Here is a 24,775-nt window from a genome sequence, read left to right as displayed (position 1 = left end):
GTTGCTGGTGAGCTGTCAAACAGGCAGATCTCACCAGCAACCAGAGACCAGCCCCCAGCCAGCAGCGACGCGTGGAAGCGGTGCTGCGCTTGGTAACTAAGGTAAATATCGGGTAACCAACCCGATATTTACCTTGGTTATCAGCGCACACCGCTTAGCGCTGGCTCCCTGCACTCCTAGCCAGAGTACACATCGGGTTAATTACCTGATGTGTAGTCTGGCTATGTGTTCAGAGAACAGGGAGCCGGCACTGACAGCGTGACAGCGGCGGACGCTGGTAACGAAGGTAAATATTGGGTAACCAAGGTAAGGGCTTCTTGGTTACCCGATATTTACATTGGTTACCAGCGTCTGCAGAAGCCGGCTCCTGCTCACTGCACATTCAGTTGTTGCTCTGTCGCTGTCACACACAACGATCTGTGCTTCACAGCGGGACAGCTACAACTAAAAAATGGTCCAGGACATTCAGCAACAACCGGCGACCTCACAGCAGGGGCCAGGTTTTTGCTGGATGTCACACACAGAAAAATCACTAGCAACATCGCTGTTACGTCACAAAAGTCGTGCCTCAGCAGCGATGTTGCTAGTGATGTTGCTTAGTGAGACGTGGCCTGTAGTCTCTTTTTTTTACATGTTTGGTATTCATTGCCTGTCTGCCACCCAGTGTTTCCTGTTATCTAATTTGGTCTACCCTATCACCAGGCTGGTGTAAATAATTAAAGCCTCCTCAGACTTTTATTCCCCATTGATGATAATTCTAAAAATGAACCATGCTTGGAACTACAGCCTGTTATTTTTGTGTTTCTATTGGTTTATTTACTGTTGGTTCACCAAATTTTACTCGCCGCCTTCCCCCGATTCCTTAAGGTGGTACGTGGAATCCTTGATGGCTGCTTATGGAGCTATTGGTCCAAGTCATTATCTGAGTTTTCCGGTTAGGGTTGTTTCAGTCTCCACAGGGGCCTTTAGAGACTTTTCAGCTAGGACTCGTCGTCTGTACAAGAACCGGGTGGTTGATGTGTAGTCTTAAGTAAACCTTTATTTTTAGAGAGGAACAAACCTGAGGTTTGGTGTTGGTGTTCATACCGAACAAAGACTTGTTTAGAAAAAAAAAAAGTTTGCGTTTGGAGTTTAGGTGCTTTCCATATGCGAGCACCACTGTGATCGGGTACACTCGGTACTGAGCCCAGTGCGAGCTTATTGCATTGTTTGAATTGCTCTCACTTGAGGTAATAGCAGCATGATCAGATGTAGTGTGTACAAAAAAAGAATAGAAAACTCCCATCCTCCCCCAGAAGTGTACTATGTATGGCATGTGGGCAGAGACTCAAATAGTGACTTCCAGTGGTTCAGGTCAAGTTCAGGTCCCAAAATGAACTGTATCTAAAGTCCGGATGAACCCTCTGATCCAAACTTTAATGGGTCCGCTCATCTCTACTTATTTTACATTAGTTACTGAGGAGACACAGGGATCAGTGGGTGCTTTCGTCCACTAGCCCAGCCGCCTTTAGAAAGACCTATGGACCAGGGATCATTCCAACTGAACACCCAAACCACTTATCCATGGGCAGGACACTACTCAGACAACACAGTGTGCGGGAACCACAATAATTAGACTTAATTAGATCCCCAACAGTCAAAGGCATATAACACAAAACCATGCAATTCACACAATGTAACAGGCAGCAGAGTCTCCCCCTTCCGTCTGCTCACCAGGGGATTAAACTAGATCTAGGGCCACATACCCCAAGCCAGCAGCACCCTGCTTTTGGCAGGCACCCACCGAGAATAGGATAGTGATAAGCGTAGGAAGCTTCACGGGCACTGCAAAGTCTGTAGCCAAGTAACCGTATTGTCCCAACCTGGGTTTCAGCTGACTTCTAGAATCCTTGGTGATGCTCCTGCACAATATAATCCAGCTTGATACCGTAGCTGGCGCCAAAGTGCCTAGGCTGGGTAATGGACTTCTAACCGGGACCAAAGCCCCTAGATTAAAAATATGTAGCCAAAGAACAACCCCTAGTGACTCAAACAGACCCTTTTTATACCTTCCAGGGCACTTATTCCGGGGTATGGTGTCTTACCGGATTGGTGGAATAAGACTGTGCTCTGACTGGGTGGCATTTCAATCTGCATAGCTAATTCTGTAGGATTCTCATCTGAGTTAGGTAGACAGAGAGGCTGGGGGAAGTTACATTAATTTAGCAATCCACATTGTCAAACAATGGGAGGTTCTGAAGGCCCGGGGAACACAATGACTCAACAAACACAAGATAACTCACCACAGGGAACCAGGTCTGGCCAATTAAGAATATTAACCCCTAACTGACAATGTACTGGGCTGTGTGTTCACAGTTACCATGTGTGCATTAATTGTTCACATAACAGGATTAAAGAACCATGTACAATATCATTGGCATTAAAAACCTTCCATTTTTAAACAGCATCAGGCATGGATCAGTGTCGACTGATGGCAATGATTAAATCAGCCACATCATCTGATTTAATGATTGACCATTGTCTATGTCTTACAGTCTTCTGCTGCCAATAGAGCCAATGACCAATGCTCAGTCAGGTATCTACTCTCTGGTCATCATGGTGTACTGCTGGGGTTGCTGTTTCTTGCCCTAAACAGCAAGTTATCTCTTCGCTTACACCATCCTTAATCTCTGTAGTGATACTATATTGGCATAGACACGCCTCACAACTGTTTTATAGTGCTATGCTATTGCCATGGGGTGTGATAAGGTAACTGGGAACACTGGCCCTAAGGCTAGGGTGGCCCTAGCTTTCCCAGTTCCCAAAGATATGGTGATGATGTTTGGGCCGCCTTCCTAACCCTAGCTCCTAAATAGCCCTGGTCTATACCCCCTCTCCTTATCCCCCGTAAAGGGCCAAGACATGAGTGATTTATCCCACACAAATAGACAGATGAGGAAAAACCAGAACCAGAACTCAAAGTCACTGCACACACACATAAGTAAGACAATACAAGCTCAGGAGGGAAAAAAATCAGGCAGGAAATAGATGGATAATGAGAATACTTCAACAACACACTAAATAACAGAAATGAGATCACCAGAACAAGATCTGGTATCACAAATGTAGCTACACTCGGCATGGGGGAACAGGCTCCACCACCTTTTAAAGGGTGGAGGCAACTCTGATAGGTCTCCTGTGACCCTAGCAGCAATCCACAGGCTGGCAGAAATTAAATCCTGCTAGACTGATCACTAAGAATCACACAACTGGTTGACACCTGAGTTTGACTGTGCTACTTAAAAGCATCAGGGTAACCATAGTGTAGCATGTCAAACTCTGCAGTGTGAACAGGTTACGAAGTCGTCATAACACTCAGTGAGTACAGGGCTGAACATCATGTGACAGTACCCCTCCATCTACGAGGGACATCTGGATCCTCGTGACCAGGTCTTAGGATAACGGAGATGGAAAGCCCTAACTAGGCGATCTTCATGGATATACAAAGCTGTCACCCAAGTCCTTTCCTCCAGACCATAACCCTGCCATTGCAGCAGATACTGCAAAGAATGACCAATGACCCAGGGATCAATTATTATTAACACCTCAAACTCCATAGAACCACTATCCAAAACCGGGCGGTGGAAGGGCGAGAAGGGGGGCTCCCAAACCCACAAACATCTTCAATACAGACTTATTAAAAACATTATGGATTTTATACATTGCAGGTAAGGCCAAACAGAAGGACAACGGATTGCTGATGGTAGTATTTCTGAAAAGACTGATGAAACGAGGTCCTAACTTAAGTGAATGTATCTTAGGGTTAATTTTTCCAGTTGATAGTCACACCAAATCACCCATACACAGGTCGAGAGCAGGCACACATCCACAGTCAGCCACATGCTTTTACCTAAATCCCATGCTAAGCAAGTGCTGTTGAACTTTTCTCCATGTAGAGGATAATGCTGAACCGAATTGGTTCACTTTGGGTACCCCAGAAGAGTGACTATTAAGAAAATGTATGTATGTATGTAGGATGTATTAACAGAAGCATACAGTCTAGATCACGTGAAGTCATTATCCCCCTTTACTCCTCTTTGGTCAGACCTCATCTGGAATATTCTGTCCAGTTCTGGGCACCACATTTTGAAAAAAAGACATCAACAAACTGGAGCAAGTTCAGAGAAGAGTGACCAGAATGGTGACTGGTCTGCAAACCATGTCCTATGAGGAACGGTTACAGGATTTAGGATTGTTTAGCTGCAAAAGAGAAGACTGAGAGGTGATTTAGTAGCTGTCTACAAATATCTTAACCCTAGAACGCGCAAGCATAACAATCTACCATAGAAAACAAATGACCTAGCAGGCCTGCGAGGCCCCAGGTATGCGTTCTAGGGTTAAAGGCTGTCACACTGTAGAGGGATCAGTTTTATTCTCATTTTCACAAGGAAACACTAGAAGCAATGGGATGAAATTGATGGTGAAGAGACACAGATTAAATATTAGAAAAAAACGTTTTGACAGTGTATAAGGATAGAAGGGTTGCGGAATTTTTTTTAGATTGTTTATGGCAGTTAGATGTGACAATAGGGATGTGGTGAGGAAGGCCGGGATTAGGAGAGATATCCCCAACAGTGAGGAGAAGCAGTGAGAGTGTTAGTAGGTGGGAGCAGGAGAGGCTGTGAGGTGGACGTGTGTGTCTGGAGACACAGGGTGTAATGTGGAGGAACAGATCTGAGGAGAAGGTGAGATGGGTGGGGAGGATGGAGGGAGAGATAAATAGTTCATGACTGGGTGTAGGGATCAGAGAGTTAAGTAAAAAATGAAGTGTTATAGTGGTGAAACTGAAAAGAAACTCAAACTTTATTTAAAGTGACTATGCATCCAGATACCTTCTGGTCCCTTCCGGCCCAATTCGGCCTAATTCATTATCTGTACACTTATAGATCCACATGCTGACCTTAGGTGCATGTTCTTTCCAAGTTCAGTAACCCTGAGTCTTTTCCCCAAAAGTCAGCGATCTTCTGCTTTGTTCATTTTTTGCCCCCGAACACTGTTCTCATTTATAAAATTGCTTTTTTGATAACATTTTCTTATTTTCTTAAAGATTGTGGTGCTGTCTGATGAATATGGTGGATGTGCAACAAAGTGGAGGAAGTGGAGACTCAAGAGAAGCCATTTGGCTCGCGGTGACATTTTTTTTCTTAACTTTCACGGTGAAGCAAACATCCACAAGGATCAGATACAAGTACTTCTGTGATTGGCTAAGTCACATGTCCGTGTACATGTAAACTGTGGACATGTTGCGTAAGCGCCATTTTATGAATGTGAAACTTTAACCTTTTCCTATCAAATAAATTTTCCTATTCTGGCCATTGAAATCCTAATATAACTGGGAAAAAACGTCAAAACAGAATATTGCAATATGAATGAATTTTAGTAAAATAAATCAACAGGAAATCGATTTATTCACATGTGAATGATAAACAAGGCATGAGTTTGGGTTTTCCTCAGTTACAGTTGAGTTTTTGTAATTTCCCCCCAGGGGGACTCAGGATAGAAAAAGGTTAAGGAAGGTGCTGCTGCTGGTGCTCCCACCAGTGCTGCTAGACATTGAGCTTAGCTAGGGGTTTAATGCTAGGTAGCTAAGATAGTTAGTAGAGCGATAGTTTAGAATAGGGACGTGCAGTGTAGGGAAAGATGTGTGTGTGTGCCACAAATTGTCCCATTTCATGATCGAAATAGAGATTCACAGTTGTAGTGCCTGCTAAAGAGTTGCCAGTGAAGCATCTTAATAGGTATTGCTACAAATTACTGCCTGCTCAAAAGTAAGAAAACACATTTATAGGTATTGCTAGTTAGCAGTGCTTGGCCTAAAAAGTTGCTAGGGAAGTATCTAAAAAAGTGTTCTTGCCAATTTGAATTGCCTGCTCAAAATAATGCAAACATATTTATAGGTATTGCTAGTTAGCAGTGCCTGGCCTGCTGTAAATTTTCTAGGCAACTAGCTAAAAGGTTTTTCTTTGCAATTTTAATTGCCTCCTTACAATTCCGCAGTGAAACACATTTATAGGTATTGTAAGTAGTTGCTGCTGAAAATTTGCTATTGAACAAGGTAAAAAGGTCTTCCTGGCAATTTTTCATCTCTCCACCAAATTACGCAGTCAACCACATTTGTTGGTAGTGGTACTTTTTACTGCATTCAGAATATTGCCAATTCAGGCAGGAAATAAATAATTTATCTTTTGTGTCAGGTGTCTGACAGGTGTAGGCGTAGGTCTGTGAAACATCTGTTTGAAAGGTGAAGGGTACATTAACCATGAGTGGTAAATCATGATGAGGTTGTCGTGCAAGGGGGAATTGTTGGGGTGTTTGAGGTGTACGTGTAAGAAGTTGTGTTAGTCAAAGGTCTATTGAGCAAATGCCAGCTCATCCTATCCTATGAGAAAGGAGAACAACTTCCGTTACTGGACAGCCCACTTCACTAAATTTCTTTGGCAGCCACACATCGCTTTAACTTTGAAATGAGGATCATAAACAGCAGGTGCTAGAGGGGATTGTAAGCACTGCGTCAAGTGGCCTCTCCTCTTCTACCCGCACCTCAACATCACACACAGTTCATTCTGTGAACAGTTCATTAGGTGACACCCTAATTACACTTCTTTGCACCCACATGACAAATCAGCAAACTGACTATGGGTAACAACACATGGGAGAGTCTCAAGAGCTGTTCACACATTTTATCCTATGGGCATCACTGGTCTGGTCCAAAGATTCCCAGTGTGAAGAGGAGATACGAATCTGCCCCAATGCCCAAAATTTTTGTGAGTTGGATCATTTCCAGGACAAAGTAGGGTCCCGGGAGGCTCCCGACCCTCGTCAACTGATATTCCCTTGGGGGTGGAGGTGATGGATATGCAGCTGTGTAACTTAGCATATAAGGAGGAGGAGGAAGCCAAGGAGAATAGGTTGGCAAATCCCAAATTGAGTCTTCATTCATACGAGTATGCAAGGGCAGCAATGCTGCCAAGCTAGATTAAAAATGAGTCACAACAAGTCTGATGATGTTGTTACATTCGATATCAAAAAGATACCCTTTCTTTCTATCTCACACAAGGATATTTTCAACTGTGAAGCGCCCCCAAAAGGCAGGTTGTCTTCACGAAGGTCTGCCCTGCAGGTGCCCTCAAGGCTGCCCCTTGCTAAATGAGCATCGCTCATTTGGAAGGATGCAACTCTATCTGGCAGCTCTCCGACAGCTGACACCCTTTCATCTTTGTGAAGCTCAAGACCATACACACAATCAAATCCATCATATTTTATAAGATCAAGAGAAGGGTTGACTGCTACTTGATCCAAAAGAGTTCTTTTCCATTAAGTTATTGGACCACTGCCATCTTTCCACAGATGTTGTATCCTGAAACAGACAATATCTCTTCTTGGTTGAGAAATTGGTTTACTTGGTCCTATATTGCTTCAAAATTCCTTGTGAGAGGCCTTTTTCTTCATCATACTTGCAGAAACACCTGCATGTGCTGCATCAGCTCTAGATTGCTGAGATGCAGACTTTCCAAATGGAGTCTTAAATCATCTGTCTATGCAAGAACAGCAATGCTGCCAAATTAGGGTGCAAATGAGACACTCTAAATCTGCTGATGTCATTACCATCTACATGAAAAAGATAGCCTTTCTTTCCACTTCACAAAGAGATTTTTCTCCGCTGTGTCTGTCTTCTGGGAGCAAGAGGCCTATAATGGTCACTGTAGCATGTCTTCATTTTTAAAATTCAAATGCTGGTTAACAGCCTGTGTGTTGCATGGACCGTACCGCCCTGCTCTTTAAAAGCCCTATGGGGAGGGGGTAATTGATGCTACTATACAGCTGTCTGTCTGGAGGGATTTTGAATATCCAAACTACTAGATAGGTCTCAAAGTTGTCTCTTGTCTTTACTGGCAGGGGTATGTGAGGACCAGCCCTACACCTGTCTCTCATGCGCCTCTATTTTTCTTATGTCAATACTCTAGAAAGCTAATGGCTATGTCAAAACATTGATGCTGCACTGTAAAACGTATTTTTGCTGTTTTGGAAGCATTTCAATCCACTTAAAGGAGGTTTCTCTGCTTTACTTTTTGCCTCCCATTGAATTCAATAGGATTCAGAAAGGTTTGATATAGGTTCAACAAAAGTATCACTTGTTTTGTTGGACTCGGCGAACCTTGAGAGTGTTACGGGGGGCTGTCTGATAAAAACCTAAAGGAGTATCAGACAGTCAGGGTCCACCGTGCAAAGACTTTGCTGCAGACTATGGCAGAGTGCAATACCTCTGTTAACTCACAGAAGGATATAATAAGTAAGTAAAGCAATTCCTCCCTTACTTGGAGGGTGTGTGGAATGATCTCTGTTAATAATCACAGAGACAAAGGCAATGTGTGCGAAATGGCACCTACCTAGGTCCGCTCTTCTAGTGGTGCAAAAGAGACGAACAGCAGCGTAAGCCGCACAAAGCTCCTACCTGCGTTCGCTCCACTAGTGTGCGAGGACACGAACCACTAGATATGGCACCTGCCTAGGTCCGCTCTTCTAGTGGTGCAAAAGAGACGAACAGCAGCGTAAGCCGCACAAAGCTCCTACCTCTGTTCGCTCCCCTAGTGTGCGAGGATACGAACAACTGCCAGACGCAGTATAAGGAACGTTACCCTAGCGGCAACGTCCACCTACGAGTCGAATCACAAGGCCCAGCCAGACCATGTGCCTCAGGCACCTGCCTATGTCCGCTCCCCTAAGAGGTAAGGATACGGACAGCAGCCGAAGCTGTAAGGTATAAGAACGCTACCCTGCCGGTAGCGCTCACCTAGCATAGACAGAAGAATGCCTAGAGGAACGCGCACAGAGCGTCTACTCTTATGCATGAACCAAGAGGACTGAGCGCCATGCGGCGTGTGTCAGGGTCTTATATAGACTCTGTGCCTCATCCAAGATGGAGGACACCGGAGCCAATCCGCTGCCAGAACGACAGGAGTGACGTCATGCTGGCCTATCACCGAGCAAGGCGTCACAAGCACATGACCAGCGACCAATCGGCATAGAAGGTGTCAGAGACATGTGACCTCGTGTCAGCGATGATGTCACCCGCACATGTGCAATGGCTCCAAGATAGGACTTAGTCTCCAGCGCTCGCACATGTGCAGTAGCAAGAAATCTGGACTTAGTCTCCAGCGCTCGCACATGTGCAGTAGCAAGAAATCTGGACATAGTCTCCAGTGCTCGCAGCAACCGTAACAGAGAGGTTCACTCATCTCTATTAAAGATGTCAAAATTGTATGTTGAACAAAATTCCAATCCTTTGGAGAGCATGAAGATCTGTTCATTTGAGTGGATGTAACTGGAAAGATTCCACATGGGCATCTCTAGTATTTCTGATTGTTATATCTGGGTGGGTTTTTCCTTATTTTTGCAGTGATGCTTGTGTCTACCTCTCTTCCTCCATTTTATTATTCATTTTTGGAGTAGTTGTTTGGTCGTTAGGTGGATGCAAGAATTTTTGTCTTATTCTCTGTGTCACTTGAGGTTGATATTGGAGATGAGTCTGAAAATTCTTCTGGTGTGTTATAGAAGAGTACTCTGAGTTTGCATTATTATCAGAGAAAGTAGCTATTATTTTTTGACAGTAATGTTTTCTCAGAATTGATATACCAATTACAAATCGTATTATTTTGATAGTCCTGTAAGTCCTGTTCATTTTTTTTTCTGTATTAATAGTAATACTGTTCTCCATCTTTCTAAGATTCTCTTTCATTTTATCATGGAGTCTTTGAAACTCTGTCAGATCACACAATTGTGATAAAGTAGTTCTCCACGTAGGGTCTCTAAATTGTCTTTTGTCTGTAGTGACAGGGTTTTGGCAGCAAGAGACCTACACCTGTTGCTCATGCGTCTTTTGATTTTTAAAATGAAAATGCCAACCCACATCCAGTGTGTTGCATGGACCATACTTCCCTGTACAAATACACTATGGGGAATGATGCCACTGTTCTGCTTTTGTCCTGACTGCCTGCATATTTTTTTTTAATCTCAAGACTCTAAGATGGGTCTCCAAGTTGTGTCTTTCCTTTAGTGCTAAGGTTCTGGGAGCAAGAGGCCTAAACCTGTCACTCATGCATCTCTTCATTTTTTTTTTAAATGAAAATTCCAACCCATATCCTGTGTGTAAGTCTATGCAATCAGGCAGTGCTTAAATTAATATGCATTGGAGAACACAGATACACAGCTGCAATGTTGTTGAACACTATCCAGGCCCAGTTTGAACAATGGCTGTATCCACTGAACCTGGGAATAATAATATTAATAGTAATAATAATTATTATTATTATTATAAGTTTATTTTTATAGCGCTAACATATTCTGCAGCACTTTACAACCAGGTAAGGGCTTATACATAAAAAAATAAAACACAATAGCACATAGATCAGCAGCTACAGTAGGAATGGGGGCCCTGCTCAAAAGTTTACAATCTATGAGGAAATAGGGGGACACAAAAGGTAAAGTCTGTTTGTAATATAATAAAGTTTAAGGAAGGACTTATGCTATAACGCTGCAAACTTGGTGTCGGCACAATACCTGAGTGACATCATATGTGCTTGGCATGGCTCTTGTGCTTAACCTGGTTGTGTAGATATCTCTAGGTAACTATTCCTGCCTGCATGTATTGCTGCAGAAGGAACGTTAAACCTGTGCTCACTTTTTGAAATGGAATTTTAAGGCCACATTCTGTGTGTTGCATGGACTATACCTCCCTGCTGTGCAAAGACACTATAGGGAAATAAGGGAGGCAATTGATGCCACTGTCCTGCTGTCTGCCTGAAATGTTTTTAAATTTCAAGACTCCAAGATGGATGTCGAAGTTGTGTCTTGTCTGTACTAGCAGGGGTATGGGAGCACCAGCCCTACATCTGTTTCTTATCAACCTCTATATTTCTTATATCAATAGTCTAGGAAGCTATTGGCTATGGTAAAACAGTGGTGCTGCACTGTAAACATGTTTTTGTCATATGTAAACATATGTCATGCACACAGGCTTCAGAAGGAGGACGAAGATGGCCGAAAGAGGAGGCGCCGGCACCGGAGGACAAAGACGCCCATTTGAGCCACATCCACCACAGCGACTGGTTTAGGTGAGTATTATACACTGTTTTTTATGTTCTACACAGCGGTCTGTCTATAAGAGCCCACTGGTGGTGGCCGCAGCTTATAGGAAAAAACTGGTGACAGGTCCCCTTTAACTTTTTTATAGTTCACCAGAGTTCACAGCAGGGGATTCCCTCAATTCACTGCCAGATTGCCGGAGTAGCAGATTGGGGACATGTCAATCCAGCAGTCAGGTCACCGGAGTTCAGAGCCAGGGGCTACCATGCTGCCCTCTGTAAACTCAGTTGAACTGCTGCTGGATTGCTGGACTGTGGGGTTGCAGGCAATCTGGCACTCAGGACATAGATATTCACAGCCAGGAGATCTCTACTACATTTCTGGACTGCTGTGCCAATGTGTCATGCAATCTGGCAGACTGGCTATCTAGCAGAAAGTTCATTTGAGTTCACTAAGAACAGGGGGTGGCCCTCGTCTGTGTTAAGTGGTGACATCACCCAGTTCACCGGAGTTCACAACAAGGTTCCCCGCTGCCCTCTGTGAACTGCTGCCAGATTGCTGGACCATTGGATTGTGGGACACGGCGGAATAGCAGTCTGGCAATCAGGCAGTCAATTCACTAGAGTTCACAGCCAGCGGCTCCCCTGCTGCTCTCTGTAAATTCAGTTGAACTCGGTGGCGGATTGCCAGACTGTAGCAGACAATCTGACAGTCCAGCAGTCGGCAGTCACAGTTCATACCATATGAGCCCCCATTGTGAAATCTTGTGACATGACTGATGTCACTGCTTCTCACAGCTGTGGGCCTCCCTACTGCTCTCAGTGTGTTCCAGAAGTTGCAGTGACTGATAACGTTTTCTGTCACTGCAGCCTGTGGATGTTGGAGAGCCAAGACCATCATGGGACATTGTTATGAATTACATGAAATCTACAGGGGTGTTTTGGGGGTTTATAAAGGTGTGAGTATTTTTTATTTCAATAGAGGATTTTTCTGTGTTTGTGTTTATTTCTTGTTACTTACAGGTTAGTAATGTAAGTGTCTCAGAGATGCCTCCCCATTACTAACCTATTGCTTGATGGCAGCTGTGATTTTTTTGACAAATCAGTTATCATTCACCCCAAATCTTATCCCAATTGCCCCCTCACCAGGGTAATCAAAATGATTCAGGTAAAGTACCAAAATTGGTGTAGCTAATGTGATGCACCAATTCTAGGCTGGCTGCAGGCTGCTATTTTCAGGATAGGATGGGTCAAATACATGTCTCTTCCCACACCGATAATAGCAACCCCCAGCAATCAGCATTACCTTGGCTGGTTATCAAAAGTGGGGGGACCCTATGCCATTTTTTTATATGATTTAGTTAAATAATTTAAAAATATGGTGTGGGATACCCTCTATTTTTGATTACCAGCCAATGTAAAGCTGACAGATTGGGTTGCAGCCCATAGTTGTCTGTTTTATCAGCGCTGGCTATCAAAAATAGAGCAGGCGCCCAAGCCATTTTTTAAAATTATTTTTTTATTTAATTTTACAATACAATACTACAAAATGATCTGCAACTAATCAGAGACTGCAACACAAAGGGTGGGGTGCATGAATAGTAGTTTTCAGCCAATGAAAAATGCTGGCAGAGATGGTGGGCAGGGGAAGCAGTGAATATTCATAGACATTAATCACTAGGTCCATAAAGTCTGACTGCAATATTTTATTCCAGAAACATTGAGAAACATGCTCTGTATAACTGTCCTGATTTTACCCCCATTTTTATTCCATTTGCAGCCCACTAGCCTTTTTTATGACTATTTTTCAGCACAGAATTTGGGGTTCTCATTGACTTGTATGAGGTTCCTTGTCCAGGGTCAAGTTCGGGTCAGATTCGGATCCCGAATCAAATGTTTTTTTCAAGTCCATGTGGATTTGTTGAACTCAGATTTCCACGGGTCTGCTCATCTGTATTTAATGCCCATAGTTGCTATGGTGCAGTGCACTTTGGAGCTCAAAGAGATGTTGATAGAGAAGCCTATGATAGTATGCATCCCTCTCTGTGAGAAATAATGGTGGCCTATATGGATCAGCAAACTCAAACGATAAAGTATCTCCGACCCAAAAACAGTCGGCGTCTGAGTTCAGTGTTCGTGAACTGTTCATAAGAAGAAATGAGTGAACCGGAAGTTCGGTGTTCGATGTTCACCCCAAACACAGACTAAAAGAAATCAGAGTTCGGATTCAGAGTTCAGGTGCTTTACATTTAAAAAACCCACTTGGGCGAACATTGCTCACGTATGCATATTCCCCAGCCTAGTGCGAGCCACTTGCAGTGTTTGAACGGCGTACACTGGGTGTAATAACAGTATGATCATATCCAGTGTGTACAAAAAAAAATGGAAAATCCCCGCCATCGGAAGTGATCTGTTTATGCTGGCTGCATGTGACCTGAACTGCCCAATTATAACTTTCATTGGGGTTCAGGTCAAGTCGGGGTCTCAAACCAGACTTTATCTAAAGTCCGGATGAACCCACCAAACCAAATTTCCACAGATCGGCTCACCTCTATTTGTATGTTAATAAAGTTTGTTAAAAGGCTGCAGAGCAGCCAATCAACAAGCTTTATTGCATGAGTAAGTTTCCTGTACATTGCTGTGAATCATAAAGTTACAAAAATGACTTAGATCTCGCTTGCTTTTCATAACCAGCACAGGTAAAACAGACAGCTGGGGTAACCCTCAGCTGTCAGCTTTACCTTGGCTGATTATTAAAAATAGAAGGTATCCCACACTGTTTTTTTAATTATTTAAATTTGTTTAAAAAAGAAAAAAATGATATGCGGTCCTCACTATTTTCCATAACCAACTAAGGTAAAGCAGACAGCTGGGGGTTTGTATTATCAGTATGTTGAGTACCTTAGTTACTGGGCCATCCCTAGCCTAAAAATAGCAGCCCTCAGCCACACCAGAATTGGTGCTCCTATTAGAGGAGTCAATTATGGCACTCTACCCGGGTCTTCACTAAAGCCTTGCAATATTGGTAATTGGGGTAATACATTGGGGCTTATGTCATCTGTAAATTTACAGCTGCATGAAGCCCATGGATTAGTTATGGAAAGGCATCACTTAAGTTACTTAACTGGCAAGTAAAAAAATTACAAGAAGCCAACACAGGGATTTTTTTTTAAATGAAGCCTTCCCCCACCCACCCCCATTCACAAATGTATTGCTTCCAAAACAATCCTTTTCATAATCCAAAGAGTAATGTCTTACTAATTTCATCGATTACTATGGAACATCGTTCTGAGAACTTTTTCAGAACAGCTCTCCATAAGTCACTACCCCATGTTCCAAATTATTATGCAAATTGGATTTAAGTGTCCTAGCGATTAATAATGAAACTCATTGATGGGATTATGTCTCAGGGTTCTTGGATCACTGAAATCAATCTCAGATACCTGTGATAATTAGTTTGCCAGGTGAGGCCCAATAAAAGGAAAACTTGATGTTCCACAATATTAAGCAGCCATAGTTTTCAAGTATCATGGGAAAGAAAAAGGATCTCTCTGCTGCCGAAAAGTATCAAAAAGTGCAATGCCTTGGACAAGGGATAAAAACATTAGATATTTCATGAAAACTTAATCGTGATCATCGTACTGTGAAGAGATTTGTGGCTGATTCTGAGCACATACATGTTTGTACAGATAAAGGCAGAATGAGGAAGGTTTCTGCCAGACAAGTCCATCATATTAAGAGAGCAGCAGCTAAAAGCCATTATAAGCCAGCAAACAGATATGTGAAGCTGCTGATGGTTCTGGAGTCCCTCGAGCCTCAAGGTGTAGAATCCATCAGAGGCTCTGGTGCATAAACCTACTATTCGGCCACCTCTAACCAGCACTCACAAGCAGAAACGGTTGCAGTGGGCCTAGGCATACAAGAAGACTAATTTTCAAACAGTCTGCTGGGCATGACTAAGAGTCATCCTTCACACATCCATGTCTCCGGTATTGGGATGTCCCTTTTCACGCAGACAAACTAAGACCCATTAAATTTATGGGCTTGTGCACATGTCCGTGTGCTCTTCATAGCGACAAGTCTGTTTTCTGCCGGCAGGATGGATGTCACATGGACCGCACACTGATGTGATCCATGTCACATCAATGTGGCACATAACAAAGAAAAAACACCAGTCCATTAAAAATAAAATATTTTTTATATTTACCGTTCTCCGACGCTGCTGTTGCTTCCGGGTCCCGCTCATTATGCTCTTGCATATTCACTGCACATCCAGAAGTGTCAGCAGCGATGTGGACAGGTAAGTATACAGGTCATATGAAGAACACACCATGGACACATGGGTGGCCTTACGTACCTTCTCCGTGAATCGTCACACGTTCGTTTAATGCACAGATGTGTGAAAGAGGCCATACTAAGCGAGACATCATTAGCCTGAACTGTGACTCTTCAGCAGTGTGTGAAATGGGTCCATTTTTTTTAGGGGAAGGAGGACGCTCTGTGCAAAATGAATTGCAAACTGTTTAAGTTTCCAGGAAATTTCAGGATATTTAATTTGAATTCAAGTCTCCCTGAATCTATCCAATCATCTCTCTCCTGTTTGGAGTTTTATCCAATGACATTTTCAACAGCTACAATCACAAAATGTCTAAATGCAACAAATCACATAATAATAATAATAATAATAGTAAGACAGATCCTGTATCATAATAGTAAGAACGTCTCTAAGCACAAACATTTTTAGTTAGCTTTAGTCCCTGATTACTTAAGTGAAATTATTTATTCATGTTAATCTTTTTAGTTATGATATTATTGACCTACCTGTAACATTGGATATTTCTCCTGCAGAACACTGGGCGCAGTCGTTGCAGCAGAATTGGATATGTCTTGGGTAAGCTTTCCGGTATCCAGTAGGACACGCTTCAGTACATTGAGATTGTGGGATCTTTAATAGAGAATGATTAATTATCATAATACTGCTCCTTTTCTCTGGAATTTGGATTACTTTAAAATGGTTGTTTGGCCTAAGGGTACAGGTCTTTAGTATTTCCACGTGACTGTACACTTGTGACTACTTACACCACGCGCACTGTGCACTGTGCGTATTTTCCAGGAGCGAGTGGTCATGTGATAGCAAATATGTGAGTTACATACTTCTGGCCACATTCTGACTAGATGACCTTGGCCTTGCCGAATACATTTGCATTGAGTGAGGCTGTGCACATCTATTCAGCACGTGACTGCAGACTTGTGACTACTTACACCCCGTGCACTGTGAATTGTCAGGATTTTCCAGAAGCGAGCAGTCATGTGCTTTACATACTTCTGGCCACATTCTGACTAGATGACCTTGGCCTTGCCGAATACATTTGCATTGAGTGAGGCTGCACTCATCTATTCAGCACGTGACTGCAGACTTGTGACTACTTACACCCCGTGCACTGTGAATTGTCAGGATTTTCCAGAAGCGTGCAGTCATGTGCTTTACACACTTCTGGCCATATTCTGACTAGATGACCTTGGCCTTGCCGAATACATTTGCATTGAGTGAGGCTGCACACATCTATTCAGCACGTGACTGCAGACTTGTGACTACTTACACCCCATGCACTGTGAATTTTCCGGATTTTCCAGAAGCGAGCAGTCATGTGCTTTACACACTTCTGGCCACATTCTGACTAGATGACCTTGGCCTTGCCGAATACATTTGCATTGAATGAGGCTGTGCACATCTATTCGGCACGTGACTGTAGACTTGGGACTACTTACACCACGCACACTGTGCACTGTCAGGATTTTCCAGAAGTGAGTGGTCATGTGCTTTACATACTTCTGGCCACATTCTGACTAGATGACCTTGGCCTTGCCGAATACATTTGCATTGAGTGAGGCTGCACACATCTATTCGGCACTTGACTGCATTTAAGCATGTAACATTGTTGCACTTCTGTTGCCAACATCGGAGAATACTTACAAGTCTGCGGTTACATGGAGTGACTGCAGACTTGAATCCTAAACGCTGAATAATTCCTTTAATATCTGAACAGAAGATAGAAATGATACCTTGAAAATAAGCCTAGATTATTATTTAGGATCTGCTCAGTGCCGGAGCATTTACAATTCAATGGTAATATTATGACACTATTCATGTTCAGGGAAAAGTGGGTAACCACAGAATCACTATACACATGAACAGTAAAATCATTGGGTAGTAGAATTGAATCAATAATCTTTAAAGTGAACCTGTCAGGTGCATTATGCAGCCAGATCCACAAACAGTTCTAGGTGTATATTGCTAACCGTCCCTTTATCTAGCAGCATATATAAAGACATCTATAGAAAAAGTATTTCTTCAGCGCTCTATTGGGAGACCCAGACGATTGGGGTATAGCTACTGCCCTCTGGAGGCCACACAAAGCACTACATTAAAAGTGCAAGGCCCCTCCCCCTCTGGCTATACCCCCCCCGTGGTATCACGGGTTCTCCAGTTTTTAGCTTTGTGTGCGAAGGAGGTCAGACATCCATGCATAGCTCCACAGATTTTAGTCAGCAGTAGCTGCTGACTATTTCGGATGGAAGAAAAGAGGACACATATAGTGTTCCCAGCATGCTCCCTTCTCACCCCTGGATGGTGTTGTAAGGTTGAGGTACCTATTGCTGGTACAGGGCTGGAGCCTGACATGCTGTTTTTCCTTCCACATCCCCTGGTAGGGCTCTGTGGAAGTGGGATCCTGCCGGCCTCTCAGCTCTGACGCCGGGCTCCATCCACAGACCCATTAGAACCTGATGGAGACGGAGCAGGAGTACGATCAGGGACAGGCCCTGCATCATACAGGTACTCTGTGTCCCCGGCAGGCACAGACACACTCCGGGCTGGCTGGGTGTTGTAGTGCGCCGGGGACCGCAACGTGGAGTTGGTGTCCCTACAGATTACTGGGGGACTTTTTGTGTATGGGAACGCAGCGCCGACCCCCTCTGGACCGGGCGGCGCTGCTGTGACTTGTGGTGCGCCGGGGATCCGCCGTCCGCGCTTTTACGGCGGCGGCGGTTATAAATTTAGTCCCCGGCTTTTTGGGCCTAGGACGCCGGCAGCTCCGATTCGTTCCCGCCCCCACCCTGTCAATCAGGGTAGGGGAGAGACGCTGTTCGCTAGCAGCGACGAGGGCTGGAGCCTGATTTACATGCTCCAGCCCTCTCACTTGGCACAGAGGGAAGCAGGCTTCCCGCTCTTGGCCAGGAACGCCCAGGGCCCGCCCCCCTTCCTCTCTCGAGACGCCGGCAGCCATTACATGCATGCCTGGCTGGAGGAAGGACGCAAGGCTCTGGGAGACCTGGACTAGGGGCTATCTGGCGACCACACACCCGCTTTTTTAAGCGGGCGGTAAGCGATTTTTCTGTGCTGGTCCCTCTAGTGCCTCACTGTGTATCAGTGTACTGTGTACAGATATATAGATATTGTATTTCTTGCACTGTGAGGTCGCTTCTGGCTGCATATCCCAGATCGCTCTGTGGAAGCAGCAACATGTCATCCTCAAAACGCAAGGCGGCCAAGGCAAAAAGGGCTGTGTATACTGCGTGTGCTGCATGTGGGGCTAATCTACCAGCAGGCTCCGATGACCCCCATTGTGTGCAATGCTCCGACCCGGTGCTGCTTCGCCAGCCGGAGTCAGGAGAGGTAGCGACCCAGGCTGAGACGCTTGTAGGTTCTGCCCCGGTGACAGGGACAGACTTTGCAGTTTTTGCAGATAATATGTCTGTGTCTATGGCAAAAATCCTTGAAACCTTGCAATCTATGCATGGGGCTCAGTCTTTGGGCACGGTGAGGCCTCTGTCCTCAGGTCCCCCTTACTTGGAATGTATCCAGCCCACAGGGGGGTCCCCGGCTTCACAGGCCGAGGTTTATGACTCAGATGATAGCCCCAGCCACCCTAAGCGAGCTCGCTGGGAAAGACCCTCGACGTCTTCACACTGCTCAGGGTCTCAGCGCAATCAGTCTCCCTGTGATGTGTCTGATGAGAGTGATCAGGAATCCACTCCTGGAACCCCTCTCAACCTGGATACCCCTGATGGGGATGCCATGGTAAACGACCTTATCTCAGCCATCAATAGGCTGTTGGATATTTCTCCCCCAGCCCCTTCAGCAGAAGAGGCGGCTGCGGAGCAGGAGAAGTTTCGTTTCCTTTATCCCAAGCGTAAATTGAGTGCTTTGTTAGATCACTCTGACTTCAGAGAATCAATCCAGAAGCACGACGCTCACCCAGAAAGGCGTTTCTCTATACGATCTAAAGATACGCGTTTCCCTTTCCCCCCTGAGGTGGTCAAGCGCTGGACACAGTGTCCAAAGGTAGACCCCCCGATTTCCAAACTTGCAGCTAGATCCATAGTTGCAGTGGAGGATGGCGCTTCACTTAAAGATGCCAATGACAGACAGATGGACCTTTGGTTAAAATCTGTCTATGAAGCCATCGGCGCGTCGTTTGCTCCGGCATTCGCAGCCGTATGGGCACTCCAGGCTATTTCAGCTGGCTTAGCAAAAGTGGATGCTATCATGCATCCAGCAGTGCCGCAAGTGGCGCACCTTACCACGCAGATGTCGGCGTTTGCGTCTTACGCTATCAATGCGGTCCTAGAATCTACCAGTCGCACCTCAATGGCGTCCGCCAATTCGGTAGTTTTGCGCAGAGCCTTGTGGTTAAAGGACTGGAAAGCAGATGCTGGTTCCAAAAAATGTTTAACCAGTTTGCCTTTGTCTAGAGAGAGACTGTTTGGCGAGCCATTGGCTGACATCATTAAGCAGTCCAAGGGTAAAGACTCCTCTTTACCACAACCCAGAACATCCAAACCTCAGCAGAAAAAGTGGCAGCAGAGGTTTCAGTCCTTTCGAGGTTCGGGCAAGACACCATTTACCTCGTCCAAAGGGACTCAGAGGACGCAAAGAAACTCAGATTCGTGGCGGACTCACACACGCCCCAAGAAAGCAAATGGAGGTACCGCTTCCAAAGCGGCTACCTCATGACTTCCAGCCCCCTCCCTCCGCATCGCCGGTCGGGGGCAGGCTCTCCCGCTTTTCCGGCATTTGGATGTCACAGGTCAAAGACCGGTGGGTGACGGACATTTTGTCTCGCGGGTACAGAATCGAGTTCAATTCTCGTCCTCCAGCTCGGTTCTTCAGAACCTCCCCACATCCAGACCGAGCAGATGCTCTGCTGCAGGCGGTGGATTCCCTAAAAGCGGAAGGAGTGGTGATCCCAGTCCCTCCTCAGGAACAAGGGCAGGGGTTTTACTCCAATCTCTTTGTGGTTCCAAAAAAGGACGGCTCGTTCCGTCCTGTTCTGGACCTAAAACGGCTCAACAAACATGTGCACGCCAGGAGGTTCCGGATGGAAACCCTCCGCTCTGTCATTGCCTCAATGTCCAGAGGAGACTTCCTTGCCTCAATAGACATCAAAGATGCTTATCTCCACGTGCCAATTGCTACAGAACATCAACGTTTTCTACGTTTTGTGATAGGAGACGACCATTTTCAGTTCGTAGCTCTTCCATTTGGTCTGGCGACAGCCCCACGGGTCTTCACCAAGGTCATGGCGGCGGTGGTAGCAGTCTTGCACTCTCAGGGACACTCGGTGATCCCTTACCTAGACGACTTATTGGTCAAAGCTCCCTCTCAGGAGGCATGTCAGCTCAGCCTGAATGCTACGCTGGAGACTCTACAGTCTTTCGGATGGATCATCAACTTTCCAAAGTCGATCCTATCACCGACTCAGTCACTAACGTATCTTGGCATGGAGTTTCATACTCTAGCAGCGATAGTGAAGCTGCCGCTGAACAAGCAGCGGTCACTACAGACAGGGGTGCAATCTCTCCTGCTGGGGAGTGCCGGACGTCGACCTAATGGCATCCCGGCACAACAACAAGGTCCCGGCATTCATGGCGAGGTCGCGCGATCAAAGAGCTCTGGCGGCAGACGCCTTGGTTCAAGATTGGTCGCAGTTTCAGCTCCCTTACGTGTTTCCGCCTCTGGCGCTCTTGCCCAGAGTGCTACGCAAGATCAGATCCGAGTGCAGCCGCATCATACTCGTCGCTCCAAACTGGCCGAGGAGGTCGTGGTATCCGGATCTGTGGCATCTCACGATCGGTCGACCGTGGTCACTGCCAAACCGACCAGACTTACTGTCCCAAGGGCCGTTTTTCCATCAGAATTCTGCGGCCCTGAACCTGACTGTGTGGCCATTGAGTCCTGGATCCTAGCATCTGCAGGATTATCTCAAGGAGTCGTTGCCACAATGAGACAAGCTAGAAAGTCGAATTCTGCTAAGATCTACCACAGAACGTGGAAGATTTTCTTATCCTGGTGCTCGGCTCAGGGAGTGTCTCCCTGGCCATTTGCATTACCCAAGTTTCTTTCCTTCCTGCAATCGGGGTTAGAAAAGGGCTTGTCGCTCAGCTCCCTTAAAGGGCAAGTTTCGGCACTATCCGTGTTTTTTCAGAAGCGTCTAGCACGTCTGTCTAAGGTGCGCACGTTCCTGCAGGGGGTCTGTCATATTGTGCCCCCGTACAAGCGACCGTTAGATCCATGGGATCTGAACAGGGTACTAGTTGCTCTCCAGAAGCCGCCCTTCGAGCCTCTGAAGGAAGTTTCCTTTTCTCGGCTGTCGCAGAAAGTGGCGTTTCTTGTTGCGATCACATCGCTTCGGCGAGTGTCTGAGCTGGCAGCTCTGTCATCCAAGGCTCCCTTCCTGGTGTTCCACCAGGACAAGGTTGTGCTGCGCCCCATTCCGGAGTTTCTCCCTAAGGTCGTATCCTCTTTTCATCTTAATCAGGATATTTCCTTGCCTTCTTTTTGCCCTCATCCGGTTCACCGGTATGAAAAGGACTTACGTTTGCTAGATCTGGTGAGAGCACTCAGAATCTACATTTCCCGCACGGCGCCCATACGCCGTGCCGATGCACTTTTCGTCCTTGTCGCTGGTCCGCGCAAGGGGTTGCAGGCTTCTAAAGCCACCCTGGCTCGATGGATCAAAGAACCAATTCTAGAGGCCTACCGTTCTGCGGGGCTTCCGGTTCCTTCAGGGCTAAAAGCCCACTCAACCAGAGCCGTGGGTGCGTCCTGGGCATTACGTCACCAGGCTTCGGCTCAACAGGTGTGCCAGGCAGCTACCTGGTCCAGTCTGCACACTTTCACCAAGCATTATCAGGTGCATACCTATGCTTCGGCGGATGCCAGCTTAGGTAGAAGAGTCCTGCAGGCGGCAGTGACACCCCCGTAGGGGAGGGCTGTTTTGCAGCTCTAACATGAGGTATTTCTTTACCCACCCAGGGACAGCTTTTGGACGTCCCAATCGTCTGGGTCTCCCAATAGAGCGCTGAAGAAGAAGGGAATTTTGTTACTTACCGTAAATTCCTTTTCTTCTAGCTCTTATTGGGAGACCCAGCACCCGCCCTGTTGTCCTTCGGGATGTTTTTTTGTTGTTTGCGGGTACACATGTTGTTCATGTTGAACGGTTTTTCAGTTCTCCGATGTTATTCGGAGTTAATTTGTTTAAACCAGTTATTGGCTTCCTCCTTCTTGCTTTGGCACTAAAACTGGAGAACCCGTGATACCACGGGGGGGGTATAGCCAGAGGGGGAGGGGCCTTGCACTTTTAATGTAGTGCTTTGTGTGGCCTCCAGAGGGCAGTAGCTATACCCCAATCGTCTGGGTCTCCCAATAAGAGCTAGAAGAAAAGGAATTTACGGTAAGTAACAAAATTCCCTTCTTCTAATGTTCCTTTATAATATGCTAATGAGCGCAGGGACTAGTCACAGGGGTGTTAGTTCCTGCGCTCATTCTTCCCTCTTAGTATGTTAGCACACCCACAGGGCCTGCTAACATGCCATTCAATGCCCACTGCCCAGTGTAATCATTGGCAGTGACGCGTGTACCTGTGTACATTTCACTGCCTCACAACTCTGAGCACAGGGTCAGTGCGCATGATCAGAAGTACAATACCTATAAAACTGCACTAGAATGACTCAAAACAAAATTGTAAACAAAATTCATTTTTATTAAAAATAAAAGTAATAAAGTTGCACAGCAGAATAATATGAAAAAGTTAGTAAGTGGCACATATACAGTACAGACCAAAAGTTTGGACACACCTTCTCATTCAAAAAGTTTTCTTTATTTTCATGACTCTGAAAATTGTAGATTAACATTGAAGGCATCAAAACTATGAAGTAACACATGTGGAATGAAATACTTAACAAAAAAGTGTGAAACAACTGAAAATATGTCTTATATTCTAGGTTCTTCAAAGTAGCCACCTTTTGCTTTCATTACTGCTTTGCACACTCTTGGCATTCTCTTGATGAGCTTCAAGAGGTAGTCACTGGAAATGGTTCTCACTTCACAGGTGTGCCCTGTCAGGTTTAATAAGTGGGATTTCTTACCTTATAAATGAGGTTGGGACCATCAGTTGTGTTGTGCAGAAGTCTGGTGGATGCACAGCTGATAGTCCTATTGAATAGACTGTTAGAATTTGTATTATGGCAAGAAAAAAGCAGCTACGTAAAGAAAAATGAGTGGCCATCATTATATTAGAAAATGAAGGTCATTCAGTCTGAAAAATTGGGAAAACTTTGAAAGTGTCCCCAAGTGCAGTGGCAAAAACCATCAAACGCTACAAAGAAACTGGCTCACATCAGGACCGCTCCAGGAAAGGAAGACCAAGAGTCAGCTCTGCTGCGGAGGATAAGTTTATTTGAGTCACCAGCCTCAGAAATCCTAGGTTAACTGCAGCTCATATAAGAGATCAGGTCAATGCCACAAAGAGTTCTAGCAGAAGACACATCTCTAGAACAACTAAGAGGAGACTTTGTGCAGCAGGCCTTCATGGTAAAATAGCTGCTAGGAAACCTCTGCTAAGGAAAGGCAACAAGCAGAAGAGACTTGTTTGGGCTACAGAACACAAGGAATGGACATTAGACCAGTGGAAATCTGTGCTTTGGTCTGATGAGTCCAAATTTGAAATCTTTGGATCCAACCACCGTGTCTTTGTGCAAAGCAGAAAAGGTGCCTACATGCCTAGTTCCCACCGTGAAGCATTGAGGAGGAGATTGAAGGCATACTGAACCAGCATGGCTACCACAGCATCTTGCAGCGGCATGCTATTCCAGCCGGTTTGTGTTTAGTTGTACCATCATTTATTTTTCAACAGGACAATGACCTCATACACACCTCCAGGCTGTGTAAGACCTATTTGAGTAAGAATGAGAGTGATGGGGTGCTACACCAGAAGACCTGGCCTCCACAGTCACCAGACCTGAACACAATCGAGATGGTTTGGGGTGAGCTGGACCGTAGAGTGAAGGCAAAAGGGTCAACAAGTGCTAAGCATCTCTGGGAACTCCTTCAAGACTCAAGACTGTTGGAAGACCATTTCCAGTGACTACCTCTTGAAGCTGATCAAGAGAATGCCAAGAGTGTGCAAAGCAGTAATCAAAGCAAAAGGCGGCTACATTGAAGAACCTAGAATATAAGACATATTTTCAGTTGTTTCACACTTTTTTGTTAAGTATTTCATTAAACATGTTTTAATTCATAGTTTTGATGCCTTCAATTGAGCGAGCGAGGTGCTGAACTAAAGTAAAGTGCTGAATTTAAGATAAGTGCATAG

At 45.2% G+C, this 24,775-nt stretch overlaps 1 protein-coding gene across 1 annotated transcript in view; it reads right to left on the bottom strand.

Moving 5' to 3' along the window:
• LOC142299917 (vomeronasal type-2 receptor 26-like) overlaps positions 1-24,775 on the bottom strand; it is a 135,433-nt gene that overhangs the window by 9,453 nt on the left and 101,205 nt on the right. The window contains exon 7 of the mRNA XM_075341893.1: positions 15,942-16,065. Coding sequence (XP_075198008.1) covers positions 15,942-16,065 — 124 coding nt within the window. The remainder of the gene's footprint in view (positions 1-15,941; positions 16,066-24,775) is intronic.

This window comes from Anomaloglossus baeobatrachus, chromosome 1 (assembly GCF_048569485.1).
Source record: "Anomaloglossus baeobatrachus isolate aAnoBae1 chromosome 1, aAnoBae1.hap1, whole genome shotgun sequence".
NCBI classification, from domain to species: domain Eukaryota; kingdom Metazoa; phylum Chordata; class Amphibia; order Anura; family Aromobatidae; genus Anomaloglossus; species Anomaloglossus baeobatrachus.
Note: the sequence above shows the minus strand (reverse complement) of the source record. Positions and strands in the feature narration are given on the sequence as shown.